This window comes from Melanotaenia boesemani, chromosome 11 (assembly GCF_017639745.1).
Source record: "Melanotaenia boesemani isolate fMelBoe1 chromosome 11, fMelBoe1.pri, whole genome shotgun sequence".
In the NCBI taxonomy this organism is placed as follows: Eukaryota; Metazoa; Chordata; class Actinopteri; order Atheriniformes; family Melanotaeniidae; genus Melanotaenia; species Melanotaenia boesemani.
In genome coordinates, this window is record NC_055692.1 from 15,404,166 (window position 1) to 15,420,141 (window position 15,976).

Sequence of the window (15,976 nt, forward strand, 5' to 3'; positions counted from 1 at the left end):
GCAGCTGGTCTGTTACAAGTTGCTAACTTTTATCTGAACATAACATGATGAGCACTAGATGAGATTCTCAATGACCCTTTTCATGTAGCTCTCATGATGACCCTGGTACTACTTGTTGTAATAATTATCTTGGTACTATTTCTTGTCAAAACTTTATTCTATAGTGAACTTTGCCACGGTTTGTTGATGTACTGTTATATCTCCCCTCAGCCCAAACAAAAAAAAAAGCTACTTGTTATTCCAACCTTTAATATACAAGTGATCCTACATGGGATTTCCAAGTATCATAGATAAAATATTAGTTAGTTTTATGTGCTGTGTTTAAGTGACAGGTAGATATTTCACTACTGAGGCTGCTCGGCCGAACAAGTCTGTACACATACACTGCTGTACACATCTATCCTGGTCCAGCTCAGAAACAGCTATAAACACACTGACAAACTGATGAAGATAAAAGGTTTCCTCATCAGCTTTTAACCTGGACTAATAAAATGTTCCTCATTGACCCAGTTTACAGGTACAATGACATCATTTACAACGTTTTATACTTGTTGGCTTATTTATGCAGTATATGAATAACACCTCATGAGACATTTCCTTTTGTTGTTCATGAGACCTGCACAACAATATAGGATAATTCTGGGCTGTTTTCAAACATAATTTCTTGAAAATCTATGTTAAACAGACCTCAGCTGAGAGGAATCAGAACTATGGGCCAGACCTTTTTAGAAAAAAATATTTTTCTTAGTTTCAATTCTGATGTGATTAACGTCACACATTGTTGTTTCCTTGCATTTCTGGTTTGGATTGTGGACTGCAGATCTGACTTCCTACTGTAAAAAATTCATGATTCACTGAATTCACTGTTCTCACAGTGATGGCCTTGAGCTACTTAAATGGTGCCAAATGTTGCTTTCTCCATAGTGCTTCACAGGTTGGATGAGGCTTTGGTGTTAGTGCAGTTTGTCTTTCATTGTGCACGTTTGCTACAAAGCTTAACGTTTTCCTCATTGTCCCAGGACTCAAGAGGAAGAAAAAGGGCAAAAGGGGAGGAGAAGGAAAAGAATAGTGTGACTTTTCTATTATCACATTTTCCAGTTTGAACAAACTTGATTCCTAAACTCAACTCCTTTTTTTGTGTCTCATCGCCTACCACATCGCCTAAGTAGAAGAGGGGAGGACAGACAAGCGCAGAGAGATCAGATGACAAGTATTTAAGAGTATCACTTTAAATCCATGTCAGCTGTTTATAGTGTAAGTACATAATTTAACAACTTTGAGATGTAGTTTAACACTTCATTTTCTTATTTCTGGCAAATGAGCATGTAATCTGTTTATGTCAACATAAAACTTTACTTTCAATCCAATTTTAAAAGTAGAAAAATTATGTCACAGGTCCCAACAAGACCTCCATAATATCTATCTTGCTGTATGAAGTACTGTATTACAGTATGTATATCGTAATGAGCTTGGGGGTTAAAGACGTCATCATCTCCCTGCTTCAGAGAACCCACTCTCATCTGGACAAATCAGGCAGCATTTTAAGGATCATGTTCTTTGATTTCTAAAGTTCTTTTAATATAATTCAGTTGCTCTGTTAAGTGAGAAGCTCTGTAAATTCCAGGTGGATACCTCCGCAACCACCTGTATTTATGACTACCTAACAGACAGACCAGTTTGTGAGACTGAAAGGTTGTGAGTCTGAGATGTCAATGTCAAGTTCATTTGTTGTAGCACATTTATACAACCAAAGACTCCAAAGTGCTTTACACAAACCAATAAAATATAAAAACACAGGAACAACACACAACAATAGAGCATAAAAACTCCAAAGGTGTGCCTGTACTCGGTCAAAGTCCAAGGCAAACAAGTGTCTAAAGCATAGATTTAAAATTAGACAGACTGTTTGCAGACCGCACAGTTAAAGGCAAATTATTTCCCAGAGTTGGAACCACAACTACAAAGATTCAGTCTCCTCTAGTTTTCAAGTTAGATCGACACAAACTATAAAAACTGCTACAATTATGATAAACAAAATACAATAATGCCACTGTGTCAAACAAAAAATCAATCAATCAAATTAAAATTTTTAAGCATGTGTCATTTTTTAGTTGTAACACAAAGTGGTTTAGTTATTATGAAATTTTGCATATCTTCTATAAGGCTGTTGTGAAAAGTACCATCATCTTTGCAGCCATGTGTTGTTGCAGAATCAGAGCCAGAGACTTCAAGAGACTGAACAAACTGATCAAGAAGGCTGGTTCTGTGCTGGGGATAACTCTGGATGGTTCTTCACATCCTCTACACAACACAACATTATGACAAGCCTCCTCTCTCCTGATTCTTTTCCCCTTTAGGTGGATTTTAGGAAATGAAACAATCTTTTATATAATATTTGGCTGTTTATGATATCCTGGTCACAAGCAAGAGGAGTGAGGACAGGATGAGGCCGCTCAGTTTTATAGATCCGTAAGCTCAAACATCTGACATCAGTGAAACACAAGCACTTATCAAAAAAATAAAAACAGTCACCTTTTGACACATAACAGTCTTCATTTGATAAAATACAAGGAGATCTCAAAAGCTATGACAACACCTTGCAAAACAAACCATGCAATGGTAAACATGGAGGTGTGGTGAGAAAAAATCAGATCTAACTGACAAATTTGCTTTTGTTTATGACTGGAAAGAACTCAAGTCTGTTACAACATGATGGTTTCTGATTCCTAAATTAGGGGGAGGCAAAAAAAGGGTCTTTGTGATGCTTTTAATGGGATCTAAAGCACCTTAACTCAGGCCCAGATTTTAAAAATACATACCTTAGACTGGCAGATCTGCTCTGACTGCTCAAATCAGGACTTCATTATCCTACAAACACTCTTCATTGTTCATTTTCATATTTTTTTAAAGGATGGATGTAGTGGTCTGGTTTTTATTTTTTTCTTTTACATAGAGCACTTTAGACCAGAACCACTTGCAATGCACCAATATTTAGATTCTATAACGATATTAAACTCTGGAACTAATTATACTAAACACACAAATTTCCCCCACAAATTTTTATTTATTTTATTTTATTTCATCATGTGTTTTCTGACCACAAGGAACAAATCAATCCTTCAACTTTAGAAGGACATGACTTTGAAGGTTCTATCCTTCCAAGGAAGTATCTTTGACTTTGAGAGGCACCAAGTGATGAAAGCCAGAAATTACATCTACCTGTTGCAACAGACTTGGGCTCTGTCCAATCACAAAAAAGTGGCTGTCATCACCTTTTTCTACAAAAAATTAAGTGTCATGTTTAGTAAACTGTTGTCATGTTTTCTCTCTTGTTGTTGTGTTTGGACTTCAGGGCCAGTGTGTCAGCATTATTGTACTTGTTGGTCAAAAAGACCTTGTCCACGATGTGTGCAGTCAGACTTTATGTTTTCAGCTCTGTTTCTCAGCCAGGCAGAGTAGATGTGTTTCAGAGGTGAAAGAGGGGCACTGATGTGTTTTTGTGCTGTCATGGTGATCCGCTTCATGTCCTGAACCAGTCTTTCAAACCGAGTGGTCAAATGTACCAGCCTTCAGTGCTCGGTCAACCACGCTGCATTTCTAAGTTAATTATTAAAATTACAGAAGAACTTTTTGAGGGGTCGGTGCCAAACAGTCAAGGAGGGAAGGCATGAGAAAGCGCTTTGGCAAATTATGGAAAGTCTCAGGGAAGAATTAGAAAGGTTGTCGCTCCCAAACCCACACTGCTCTCTTCCTAAAGCGAAGATATTGCACAAATTCATATTTTGGGCATCAAACACACCAGTTTGACCTTCTGTGGCAACAAAAGCAGACACATAATACACTGACTCACCAATAACAGGCTTAAAAATGAACTGCACTTCTGCTAAAACTAAACAGTATTTGTGTGTTTGTATCTGCATGCAACTGGAGAAGGCGCTATCAGTGAACCCCAGAAGGCAAGCCTACATCTGCCAATCTTCTCCTTTGCACACATACACATTATCTCTTATATATAGTAATAACAACATAGCAGGAGAGTGGGAGATAAATTCCCTGTGGTTGTTGGATTGTTCAAGTGTTTTACAAAACTGACCATCACGGTACATTTATCTGCTTATAATCTCCACTTTTTAACAAATATCAATAAGTTAAGTGGGCATTTGGTGACATGATTTCATGCTAAAAAGTTCCTGAATATTTTCCTTGTAAAGAGTTTACAAGAATAGTAATTGAAAACACAGCTGGATTAAGAGTCTTCGTGACATCATCATTGCACTGGCAGAATTTTCATTAGTAATCAGAGTACTGAACCACATTAATGTATAAATATGTAATTGTGCCTGCAGTTTATTGATTGTGCTCAAGCATGTCAAATAACACAAAATGTTTACAGATGTGTACAAATGTTTACTAAATACTCCTTTTATTAATCTGAAATGAGATAATGGGCTCCAGTTGATTTGCATAAAGCCTCTTAGCTAATTATGTCATGTTGATTATGTGGTGCTCCACTGAGTAAGGCACTAGATGAATTAGAGAAATAGCTTGCCAGTACTTCATCAATTGTTTTGCATTCAATCAATGCACTTATGTGTTGTATAATATGTAATGAAAAGTTGATAACAGAACTTTGATGTGTTTTAAAGAATCCTGTTCTTTCTTAGAAAAGGAGTCCATATCAAAGATGGATATAAGAGGAAAAAGAGAAAGAATAATAATTCAGGAATGGGTTAATAAGCTTACACTTAAATCTCATTGATTATTTGGAGTTTGAATATAAAAGAAAGCCAAAAAACCTGGAAAATTTTTCCTAAATTCATTTTTCTCTCTCTCTCTCTACCCACCCCTCCTCACAGGCGGATAACACTCATTCTGACTCAGGTCCATCTTTATCCAAACAGTGCTGTGGCTTCTGTTGTTCTCGTGCAAAATGCTATCAAATAAACCTTAATTTTCTGGCACCAAGCATTTTTTCCACATTAAGCCATCGCTAAAAATTGTTTTTGATCATCCTTTTTCCCCGAAACGTCCTTTCTATCAACATTACCCACTAACTTAATTTTACAAGAGGGCAACTGTGTTTCTTTGTGGGTTTTGTAATTGATTTATAAAGCTAAAATAACTGAAACAGGACTAAATTTTGAGGTAAGTGTATCATAAAAGTTTCTCTGTTCAACCTTATTTAATTATAAATCGGTGATTTCGATTATTTAGAAGCTGTAACCTTGTAAGATGTCTAAAACACACATCTGAAATTACATTCGGTATCTGCCAGCTTGTAATTACGCAACATACTTCAATATATTGGACCAATTCCTAAATTAGAGATATAGAAATAGGCAGCGGGGATCATAAGTATTTTTATCGTGATCTCTTTATGTGGATTTTCCACATTTTACGCAGAATTTTCACGGTTTTATCCATCTGGAGAAAACACAAACTTTATCTATGTGATGAGGGAAAACAGGCGCACGTTGGTGATGGGACTGCCTCTACACGGTTCTCACGGGGGTTTCATAAAGCGTGGCCCTGTCAAGGGGACAAGCAGAGATATCACCCTGTCCTGTTAGTGACCTTCTCTGACCTGATCCTGCTATTCCAACTACACCATGTCTTCTGCTGTGATTGCTTTGCCCTCGGCACCTGCGGCTAAATCGCCAAAAAAGAAAGCCAAGAGAAAGACAGCTCCTTCTGTGTCCAGTCTGATCCTGAAGGCTGTGGCCGGGTCCCAACAGCGCGGCGGTGTGTCCTTGGCTGCCCTCAAAAAGATTATGAAGGCCGGAGGATATGATGCGGAGAAGAACAAAGCCAGAATCCGCATCGCTCTCAGGCGTTTGGTGGCCAAAAAAGCCCTAGTCAAGACCAAGGGTGCCGGGGCATCCGGGTCCTTCAAACTCAACAAAAAGCCTCCTAAACCTCGAAAGAGGAAGGTGGTGAAAAAGAAGAAGCCAAAGGCCAAAAGGGTGAAGAAGGCCAAGAAGAAGGCAGCAGCTACATCAAAAGCCAAGAAATCGCCAAAGAAGAAGAGAAAGACAAAGAGCCCCAAAAAAGCCAAGAAAGCGGCCAAGAAGCCCACCAAGCCAAAGAGCCCCAGGAAGACCAAACGCAAGGTGGCCAGGTCTGCCAAAACCAGGGCTGCTGCCAAGAAGTGAGAACTGCTCCTCCAACCCTCACTGCGGCTCAAAGGCGTTTATTCGGGCCTTTGACTTTGTGTGGACTATGATGCATTCAACTCAGCTGAGTTTGCTTTAGATATTTGTTTTCTATAGTAGAAAAGTCTCAACTTGCTGTTTTACCCTCTACCCTTTCTTTCTTGGTCTGAACAGATTGACATGCATTGCTGGAAATAATAAAATAATGTATATTTCCAAAGAAACAGGTGTCGTTTTATCTTTAGAAACAACTGCAACAGTTCTGAAAACACTGAGCGCAGTCTGTTAAATAAATAAATATTTATTTATTTATTCGAGACAATGACTACTTAATGATGTTTGTGATGTTTACCTTGATGGTTGAGTTTTCATCTGAACTTTGGATTCATTTGGAAAGGTCCCAGAATGGCGCAGAGGACTTTTTGGAAAGGGGCTTTTACGCAGTGATGCGCAAAAAATCAAGAAGTATATATACTTTTATTTTTGTGTCGGATACATTTTACCACTAAAACACTATAATATTTTCTGTAGGATGAGGTATTTAGTAGTGCTTTATTTGTGTATATGCGACAGAGCTTTAGACTAGTTTCTGGTTTGGTCAATTAACTGGATTCAAAGCTAAGATCAAAACCCTAAGGATATATTCCATAGCTTAATCCTATCTCCAGCAAAGCAAAAACAAGACGGGATATTTGTAATTTTGACCGATATTGTAATTTAAGAGAATGGCGCACACCACTTGTCAGTAGGCTTGTCATGAGAAAAATATCAGGTGAACAAGGAGGAAAATAAAATCCTGATATATGTATAATGTATTTATTAATTTAATCCTATTTGATATTCTATTGCTGTAAAATGACAAATAAAAAAATATTTGAGCCTTTCACCAGCTTTAGTGATCACCCAGTTTCGTGCCGCCATCTGCTGGTAGGAATTAAACTTGTTATAAAGAAGAGAGGCAACAACAATGGCAAACGAGTTTTAAACCAATGTCATGGTCGCATTTTACTTTTATATAAGCTGTGGCAACTGCTACATTGTTTTGTAGAAATAAATCTGCCCAAAATGAGTTTACACCTTCAGCTCCTACTTTATCATTACCGACCAAACGCCGTCAAGGAACAAGTACCAGGGAAATCCGTGCTGTTTGAAAACGTGAAAGTTAATCAACTTTGTTTTAAGTGTAAAACCAAAAACTTATTTAATTTATGGCAACTTTTAAAAAGCATCCTTCTCAGCCTCAGCGACATGGCTGGGACGTAAAGGGCGTTGTTAACTATGAGTTACCCTACTGTTAAAGAGCGGAAAAAGAGAATGGAAAAATGGTTTTAACCAACACTGCTGTGTTTGTGCAGAATATTGAAGTGGGAACTTTAATGTTAGGAAGTGATTTCTGTATATTTTATATGACGCGCACTCATGTGACGCTTCATACACAGCCGCTGTGAGAAAAAGCCACTTCCTCCCATCAGTTGTCCGATTTAACTTCACCGTTTAGTTCCAGTTCCCTTTTTAGACACAATTAGACAAATCTTATCTTATCTTTTTCACAAAGTCTCAGATAAACTTTGAATTCCCCTTTTTTTCTAACCCACTCTTTCTTTACAGTAAGTTCAAGGCTTCTTTCTTTGACTTATTAGTTTATTTTAAATTGTTTGCATATTTGGTAGGTAAATAGATTAATCAGACATGTTTTCTTTGAACATGTGAACATTTTTGTGTATGTGTAAATAGATTTTGGAGGATTTTTCTTTCTTTTTTTTTTTTTTTTACATCAGCATATGTATAATCATAAGCCCACCTGCAGGTTTTAGGCAATTATTGGTACACACACCCAGGCATGTTTTTTTTTCATGGAAATAGCTCAAATATTTACATATTTGAAGAACAGAGGTTAATTTATGTCTAAATTCACAGAACAGCAGAAATGGAAGTGAAAGTAGAACATTTTCCCTGTGGGGATGTTTCTGTTTGTCATGTGATGGTACAAGAGGAGGTATGATGTGACTGCAGTTCTCATTTCTGACAAAGCCATGATGAAGAAAGAACTTCTGACTCTCTTTTTCCTTCCAGTTTGTTTGTCTGTCCCTCTGAGCCGCTCAACCAACTGGCTCAGACAATGCCGCGCCTCTACCAACTTCTCCCTCACAGCACTGGAGGTGCTGCCAGGTGGAGGCTGGGACAATCTCCGGAACATGGATATGGGTCGGGTCATGAATCTCAGCTACTTCCAGTGCCAGACCACCGAGGATGGGCTCTACCTCATCCCAGATGAGGTGTTTGTCATCCCCAACAAGGAGACGGGCGTGGAGACCAACTCAGAGATCATCAGTACTTGGCTGGATCAGAAAAGCTCCACATCTCAAACCATAAATGCTGACTTATCTTTTCTCTCGGTGCTGAATTCTAAGTTTTCTTTTGAGAACACAAGGATGAAAACTCATCAAGTGAAAGACTCTTCAACTACAACAAGGGTGCAGGTAAGTTTTTTTTATTATTATTTTTTATAATGATTCTTTCAATAGTTTTAGTAGTAATTTTAGTATTCAAACATATAAATAAGGTGTTTTGCAATAAAAGTTAAAATATTTTCACAAACATTTTTCCATGAAGAAAAAAGCTCTGCCATAGGTTGATTAAAATATAGTTGACAAAAAATGTTGATTGGTCTCAAATATCTTCTTTTTTTTTTTTTTAAAAAATGTCATTAATACAGGGTGTATTTTTATGAACTATCCCATAGTTTATTTGAGCAACAAAGGAAAATAAATCTTTTATGAATGTGTGGAAAAAAACTTTAAACATTTAATGACATTATACTTCTTTCCTTTAAAAGGTTCGTAACTTCATCTACACAGTCAAGGCGTACCCAGACTTCACTCTGGATTCACGCTTTGCTCAGCAAGTCAAAGATATAGCTGATGCAGTGGAAAATAACCAGACGAGGAATGCTGCCTATCTTTCAGAGAAGATGGTGCTGGACTATGGAACTCATGTTATAACTAGTGTTGATGCTGGGGCTTCGTTGGTGCAGGAAGACTACCTTCGTGCTTCGTATATTTCGGACAGTGCGTCTGACACTTCCACTGTCAAAGCACAAGCTGGGCTTAACTTTTTTGATAAACTCAAGTTTGACATAAGTAGTCAAAACACCCAACAGAGTTCATCGCTTCAAACGTATCAGTCTAACATTCAGTACTCCCTTATACAAAGCCATGGAGGTGTACCTTTCTATCCTGGCATCACTTTGCAAAAGTGGCAGGAAAGTACTAGAAATAATCTGGTTGCTATTGACCGCTCAGGATTTCCCCTCCACTACTTTATAAACACCAATTCTTTTCCGGATCTGCCGCAACCTACAGTTGGTAAAGTGGCTGTTACAGTGAGTCAGGCCATAGAGCGCTACTACAAGGTCAACACCCGCCCTGGCTGTGTTGATGTCAGCTCTCAGAACTTTAATTTCCAAGCCAATGTTGATGATAATTCGTGTGAGGGCCCTGCCACTAATCTTAGTTTTGGGGGTGTCTACCAAAAGTGTGAAAAACTCAGCCGTGATGCAGATCCAATCTGTGCTGAACTGAGCCAGAAGAACCTTGATACAGGAGACTTCTCCTGCCGTCCACCCTATACTCCAACTTTACTGCGATCAGAAGTGAGGCAGCAGGGTTACACAACTTATGACTGTTATGAGGAAAGTTATTCCTGCTATGTGTTTTTTACTTGCCACAGACAACAGTGTCAGCATAACTATCACATTCGCTCTGCTCGCATTGATACCTACTGGTGTTCTGTGAATGGAAAAGCCCCCGACAACTCAGGATATCTGTTTGGAGGCATTTACAGCCCCTCCTCCCTGAACCCCATCACCAGAGCCAAAAGCTGCCCCCCAAACTTCATTCCAGTGAAATTTCTCTCAGATGGCCAAATGATCTGTATAAGTAATGACTATGAGGCCGGCACCAGATACTCGGTACCATTAGGAGGCCTCTTTAGCTGTCAGTCAAACAACCCACTGGCTGATCAACAACGCAGGTGCCCCCCCAAGTTCAGTCAGCACCTTGCCACCGTCAGCGACGGCTGTGAAATCCTTTACTGTGTCCAGTCTGGAATTTTCACAGGTGGGCAGCTGCTTCCAATCCATCTGCCTCCTTTCACTAAACGTCCACTAGTCAGCATGCAAGCTACCAACACAGTGATTGTGATGACTGAGGGAGACAGGAACTGGGTCAGAATCGGGCAGACTAAAGCATGGAAACTTGCCAAACCAGAAGAAATCAAGGAAATTGTTCGAAAGCTTAACCCTGATTTAAATTCGATGTCTAGTGGGGAAAAGGCAGGGGTTGCATTTGGGGTGATGGGTTTGATTCTGCTGGGTATTGTAGTAGTTATCATTGTGAAGAAGAGGAGGAGGGTGTCTGGGTTTAGGACAAGTAGAGGCTATGAAGAATTATGTGAAGAGGTTGAGAGGGAGACAGAACAAGCCGAGGCCTGAAAAACAACGTAGTTTAGAGGCTTGAAATCTGAAAACAAGATGTGAGAGATTTTGGTTTTAACTTCCTTGTTGGTGTCAGAAGTCCTGTTTCTTAAAATAGAACAATTTTACATGTAAAAAGGCTTCAGTTGTGAATTATTACATGCATTATTAGTATGACAAACTATGCATTATGTACTCAGAAATATTTGACAATATCTAGTGGTTTGTTAAACGAGGGACAGATGACGTTACACCCAGTCTGCCTTTAAAACAAAGTGCACTTTGTAGAAGTGATTTTCAAACTAAAGTGAATCTGTACTGCCCTCATGAGAACAAGCTGCGCAGTGCTATGCAATATATGTTTTTTAATTACTTTGTATGGTTTGAACTCTGTATTGATTACAATTTATAAAACTTTACATTACAATGTTTCAGTAGATAATATTTGGGTATTTGTTTTTATATGTTTTATATTTTATATGTGAATAAAATTAATTAGATTAAGAATCTGTTATTTGATCATACTTTATTTTTTTCCTACTATCAAATTACATTATGTTTGTAAGTGTACTTTAGTTATTTGAATAATGTAAAATAAGAGATAAATGTTTTCTTCAAGCAGCTGACTTCCTTGTTGTTGAAATGTGAACCTTTGACACAGCTTCCTCGCAGGATTGTTTTCTATTTATTAGCATCCATCTTTCCCTCCATCTTGACCCCTTTACTAGCCTTTTGTTCAGTAAAACAACTTATAGAATAATGTTGTCATCACTGTATTTGACTGTAGGGATGGTATAAATGAGGTAATTGTGGTCAAATAATTTAATCTCCATTTCATCAGATTACAGGATTTTGGTTCTTTAGGTGTCTCTTGGTAAATTCCAAGCAGAATTTCATGAATCTTTTAGTGATAAGAAAGTCTGTTCACCACTTAATCGTAAAGACCTGCTTCATAGACCACCCTTGCATAAGAACTGATTGGCGTGTTGCTTCCACGTCTGACCAGAATCTCAGATATTCCTGTTTACTCAGCTTGGCTGGAAAAAAAAGCAGATTCATAAACTTTGTTATTGGCTCCAGACTTCTTCTAATTTAGAATTTGGGTGGGAGTTTGCAGACATGCAAAATGGAACATTTTAGTCAGAAATACACAAAACACTGCAGCAATGTGAAGATGCTTTGTTACTATGAGTAGTGGGGAAAATGAAAGAATCAAAGTAAATGTGTGACTAAAACATAATAGAATGTGGAAAACTTGCAAAGCAATAGTAGTACACTTTAGGTTAGTAGACCATGAAGGGTGCACTCATCTAGAAAAACAGCTCTAAAGTACATACTATTTTTTTTTTTATTTTATTTTTTTTTATTGTTTGAACAAAAACTAGGACTGGAAACCAAATCTCTCTGTCCTGTGAAAGAAGTCTCTTGTGCAGGGTGCAGAAAGACAATTTTATCTTCCCTGCCCTCATCGAGAAAACCACTAACATTCCACCCACATCCATAAATAGGCAAAGGCAAAGCTGACCTCATGGTTTGGTTAAGGCTATCAGTATAAAGACAGGCCAGCTCAGATGTTACACAGACAAAAACACACATCAGTCTGACAGACATGCACTGTATACACACATGCATCTGCACAAAGACACACACTTCCCACAAAGAGTGCTCAGACCAGTGTCTTTTCTCTCGTGACTACACAAAAAAATCTCCCTCCCCCACATATACACGTGAATAAACACATACTGTACAGAGCTGTGAGGGATTTACAGAACTGGGACTCGGGCATGAAAATAAAACCACTCAGGCTGAGGAAATGGTATAAGGCCTTAGGGGGGGAGAGAGACAGAGAGAGAGAGAGAGAGCTGTGAATACACAGCTTCAAAACAGGAAAACTCCTTCCTTTTCAAAAGGCAGAGGACAGACCAAACAGTGCGCCCTGCTGGCTTTCAGCACAGTCTGCCAGCGAAGCCAAAAGCTCTCTCAACTGTGACTTCATTTCCAGCAGGATCAAGACTTGAGTCAGTTTTCATTTAATCGTTTACAGCCAGCAGTGCCATTGATGGGGAACATACAGAGCAAGACTGAAAATCAAGTGGCAGTTTAATCAAGGTAACTGCTTGAGAAATCCAGAGAGAAGAGACAATCGGAAGGGCAAAACAAAAAAGAAATCCTTTCTAAGGTAAGAGTGCATGTACTTTAGTAGTGCATCTCTTGTTGCATCCCATTTGAAGCAGGATTAGAGTGCAGAGGATTAAAAGCTCATATGCATGTGTACTCAAATAAAAATAAAGTATGTTTAGAAATCATTCTAAACGATTTTTACTAACTTAACAAGGGGCATATGAATAGAAAACGATTTTTCACCCTGCTGTCCGTGTTTTCATTTAGGTAACCATGCAAGCAGGACACCAATGGAAAAATTTTGTACCATTTATAGTGGCCTTAGCAGTTGTGCTGGAGGTCTGCAAGGTCCATGGCTGTCGAACTGGCACAGGATCAGAGTGTGAGAAAGCTCCTTTCGTCCCAGGCCACAACCTGGCAGGGGAGGGTTTTGATGTGGTGCGACTGCGTCGAACAGGAGCATATGTCATCAACGTCAAAGCTCATCTGGCTGACAACCACACCTGTACACTGTGTCCAAACCGCTTCCAAAAAGAACAGGTAGCATCTGTAAGATCCTGCTGCTCAGTTTTCATAGTTTTCTCCTCAAAGTTTCATTTTGTAAACTCTGTTTTTATTATTTAGTGCATGTGTAAATTTGGCATATTTCTTCTCTCTGTAATACCCCACTTATTGACTGTTTTCCTCCCCCCACTTGGATTCCACTCAACATCCTGCCTTTTCCCCATCAGACTCAAAAGCTTCCAGCAGCAGTGCTCGACTGGCGTCCCTTCAGTCGCTGCAGCAAACAGCTTTCTAGTGCACTCCACCACTCCGTGGACTCCCTGCTGCGCAGCTCCAGCTCGCTTGTTAACAACAACTGGGGTCTGGGTTTGAGCCTTGACAACATTGGTCAGGCGGTGCTGGGAGGAAGCCGCTCAGATTTGGCCAAATTTGCTCGTTCACAACACAGTGTGGACAAAGCCACTTTCGCCATTTATGAAATCAGTTGCACCTATTACAGGTAAACAGGAGTGGATGGATAAAAGAGGGTTGATTTGGATGTAATGTATTCATTTACACTATGGGGACATAACTAACCTGTACTGAAGTATAGATAAAACTACTCTGCTACATATGAGAACCCAAGAACAAGAGCCACACGTGACTCAGCTATCAAAGAAGAGTACAAGACAATAAATTAGCATATTACATTAAATTAAATTGAGAAATGACAGCCAAGCTAGCATCCTTTACCAGGCATACTTATGAACTTTTAACCTGTCACTTTAAACAAGAGTTAAAAGTTAGACTCTTGTTTAATAGAATAAAATTACTTGAGATTTTAAAGGGAACAAAGTAGCCTATGAGGGTAGAAATGATTGTTCTGTGGGTTCTTACATGAAGTCTTCATGCTTGGACACTTTGCAACATATTTGTCTTGATAAGCAGTAGTTTATTATCTTTGTTACAAAAATGTCAAGATTATGTGGTTGGACTCTACATGCCTCCTGTTTTTGTAGCTACAGGCTGGCCGATCATCCCCAGCTGAGTGAAGAGTTCATGAAGCATTTGAAGAGACTCCCACAGAGTTTAAACACAGCCCAGAACAAAGCCTTATACAGACGGCTGATAGACACTTATGGAACGCATTACATCCACCAGGTCAGAGAAACTTGTTCCAGAGATGCTGCAGAATATATTTTCAAATATATGATAAACTGAAGATGTACTGAGTTCTATCACCCTATAATTTGTGTTTGCTAGGTCCAGCTTGGTGGCAAGGTGAGGAGAATCACTGCCTTTAGGACTTGCCTGGCCACGTTGAAGGGCTTCTCAGAATCGGATATTAAAAATTGCCTGAATCTTGAACTCCGTATGGCTCTGGGCTTTGTTCCATCCAATGCATCCTTCTCCAACAAGTGTGACAACTTCTGGAAGGGCAATATGAGCATGGGCTTCTACCAGGGCTTTATGACACATAAAATTGAGGTAATTGGAGGAGAGAGGTACTTCCCTGACATCCTCTACCAGCAGGACCCTGCAGAAGCGTACCAAAGCTGGCTGAACAGCCTATATGACAACCCTGATGTGGTCTCTTATGCCATCTTCCCTTTGCATCATTTGGTGGAGGACCCACAGATCAGTGATAATCTGAGAGTCATAGTCACAGAGTATATCAAAGAGAATCAGCTGAAAGAAGACTATCTGGGTTTAAAGAACTGCTCACCAGGACCAAATCTGGATCATAATTGCTGTCCTTTAAGGACTGGCAGAGGAACTCTGAGACTGGAGATCCACAGAGCAGCAGGGCTGAGGGCTGATACTTTCACAAAAACTGATGCCTATGTGAAGATCTTCTATGGTGGCATGTACGAGGAGACTGAGACCATAATGGATAACAATGACCCAGAGTGGAATGTCACTTATGATTTTGGCTCCGTGGAGCTGGGTCAGGAGCTGAGGTTTGAAGTCTGGGATAGGGACGTGTTTTATAATGATGTTGCAGGGATGTGTCTCATCTATCCTGAGAGAGGAGAACATTCTCTGAGCTGCCAGCTGCGCAAAGGAGTTCTCTATTTCACCTACACCATTACATGTGATGCTCATTTGACAGGCTTCAGGTGTGGACGATACTCCCCACTTGCTGAATAGATTCTCTTAAATATCAGCTTTTTTCTTTTTTTAAAGAACTACTTGCAATCTGTAATTTCCTTGCATTTTGGCATAGTGTCCCACCTTTTCTTACATAGCATTTGACATTACCATGACACCAAAACAACTCATGCTACAAAAGTTGTCACTTGTCTTCTGTGTAAATGTTTCTTAATAGCTTCGAATTATCAAACCAAGTTCTTGTGTATTCTTTGTACATACTGGAATAAAGACATTAAGATGCTAATATTAAGCGCAGACTGTTTTACTTTTTTTCAGTGGCCATTTGTTTCTAAAGGCCATTGCTATTATGTATGATGGATAATTGCAGCAGGATGCAGACAAACAGACCCGAAGAACTCCTCCAAAGTGCATCCTGAAGGCTGTAGACTCTGCAGTGAGTGGTTTTATAGTGGAAGTAGCTAAGAGCAGTTCATTTAAGGATAATTTCAATGATCGTAAGCCATCTCAGGTTACTGTAAAGGGATGTATTTACAACACTTCAAAGAAATATGCTTACTTTGAAGCAGCAGATATCTGATGGAAAAACTGAAGATCATTAAATGATATTGATTCACATTAGTCTTTGGTATGT

At 39.1% G+C, this 15,976-nt stretch overlaps 3 protein-coding genes across 3 annotated transcripts; all 3 read left to right on the forward strand.

Annotated features, from left to right (window-relative positions):
* The first annotated feature begins 5,529 nt into the window (after window positions 1–5,529).
* On the forward strand, window positions 5,530–6,469 carry LOC121649547 (protamine-like protein). The gene has a single exon (XM_042000472.1). It carries the CDS (start codon window positions 5,610–5,612, stop codon window positions 6,150–6,152), a length of 543 nt encoding a protein of 180 aa, XP_041856406.1. The 5' UTR covers window positions 5,530–5,609; the 3' UTR covers window positions 6,153–6,469.
* A 1,710-nt stretch (window positions 6,470–8,179) lies between these two features.
* On the forward strand, window positions 8,180–11,252 carry mpeg1.1 (macrophage expressed 1, tandem duplicate 1). Its single transcript, XM_041999286.1, has 2 exons — window positions 8,180–8,632; window positions 8,989–11,252. The coding sequence occupies exons 1-2, from the start codon at window positions 8,186–8,188 to the stop codon at window positions 10,642–10,644; spliced, it is 2,103 nt and encodes a 700-aa protein (XP_041855220.1). The 5' UTR covers window positions 8,180–8,185; the 3' UTR covers window positions 10,645–11,252.
* A 1,212-nt stretch (window positions 11,253–12,464) lies between these two features.
* On the forward strand, window positions 12,465–15,634 carry prf1.5 (perforin 1.5). The gene is made up of 5 exons (XM_041999287.1): window positions 12,465–12,805; window positions 13,015–13,287; window positions 13,479–13,750; window positions 14,250–14,391; window positions 14,494–15,634. The coding sequence occupies exons 2-5, from the start codon at window positions 13,021–13,023 to the stop codon at window positions 15,379–15,381; spliced, it is 1,569 nt and encodes a 522-aa protein (XP_041855221.1). The 5' UTR covers window positions 12,465–12,805; window positions 13,015–13,020; the 3' UTR covers window positions 15,382–15,634.
* The last annotated feature ends 342 nt before the right edge of the window (window positions 15,635–15,976 follow it).

Coding starts and splice junctions, on each gene's coding strand:
- LOC121649547 (XM_042000472.1), top strand. CDS start 5,610: ATGTCTTCTGCTGTGATTGCTTTGCCCTCGGCACCTGCGGCTAAATCG.
- mpeg1.1 (XM_041999286.1), top strand. CDS start 8,186: ATGATGAAGAAAGAACTTCTGACTCTCTTTTTCCTTCCAGTTTGTTTG. Junction 8,633..8,988: donor CAACTACAACAAGGGTGCAG/GTAAGTTTTTTT, acceptor TTCCTTTAAAAG/GTTCGTAACTTCATCTACAC.
- prf1.5 (XM_041999287.1), top strand. CDS start 13,021: ATGCAAGCAGGACACCAATGGAAAAATTTTGTACCATTTATAGTGGCC. Junction 13,288..13,478: donor ACCGCTTCCAAAAAGAACAG/GTAGCATCTGTA, acceptor TTTCCCCATCAG/ACTCAAAAGCTTCCAGCAGC. Junction 13,751..14,249: donor ATCAGTTGCACCTATTACAG/GTAAACAGGAGT, acceptor CTGTTTTTGTAG/CTACAGGCTGGCCGATCATC.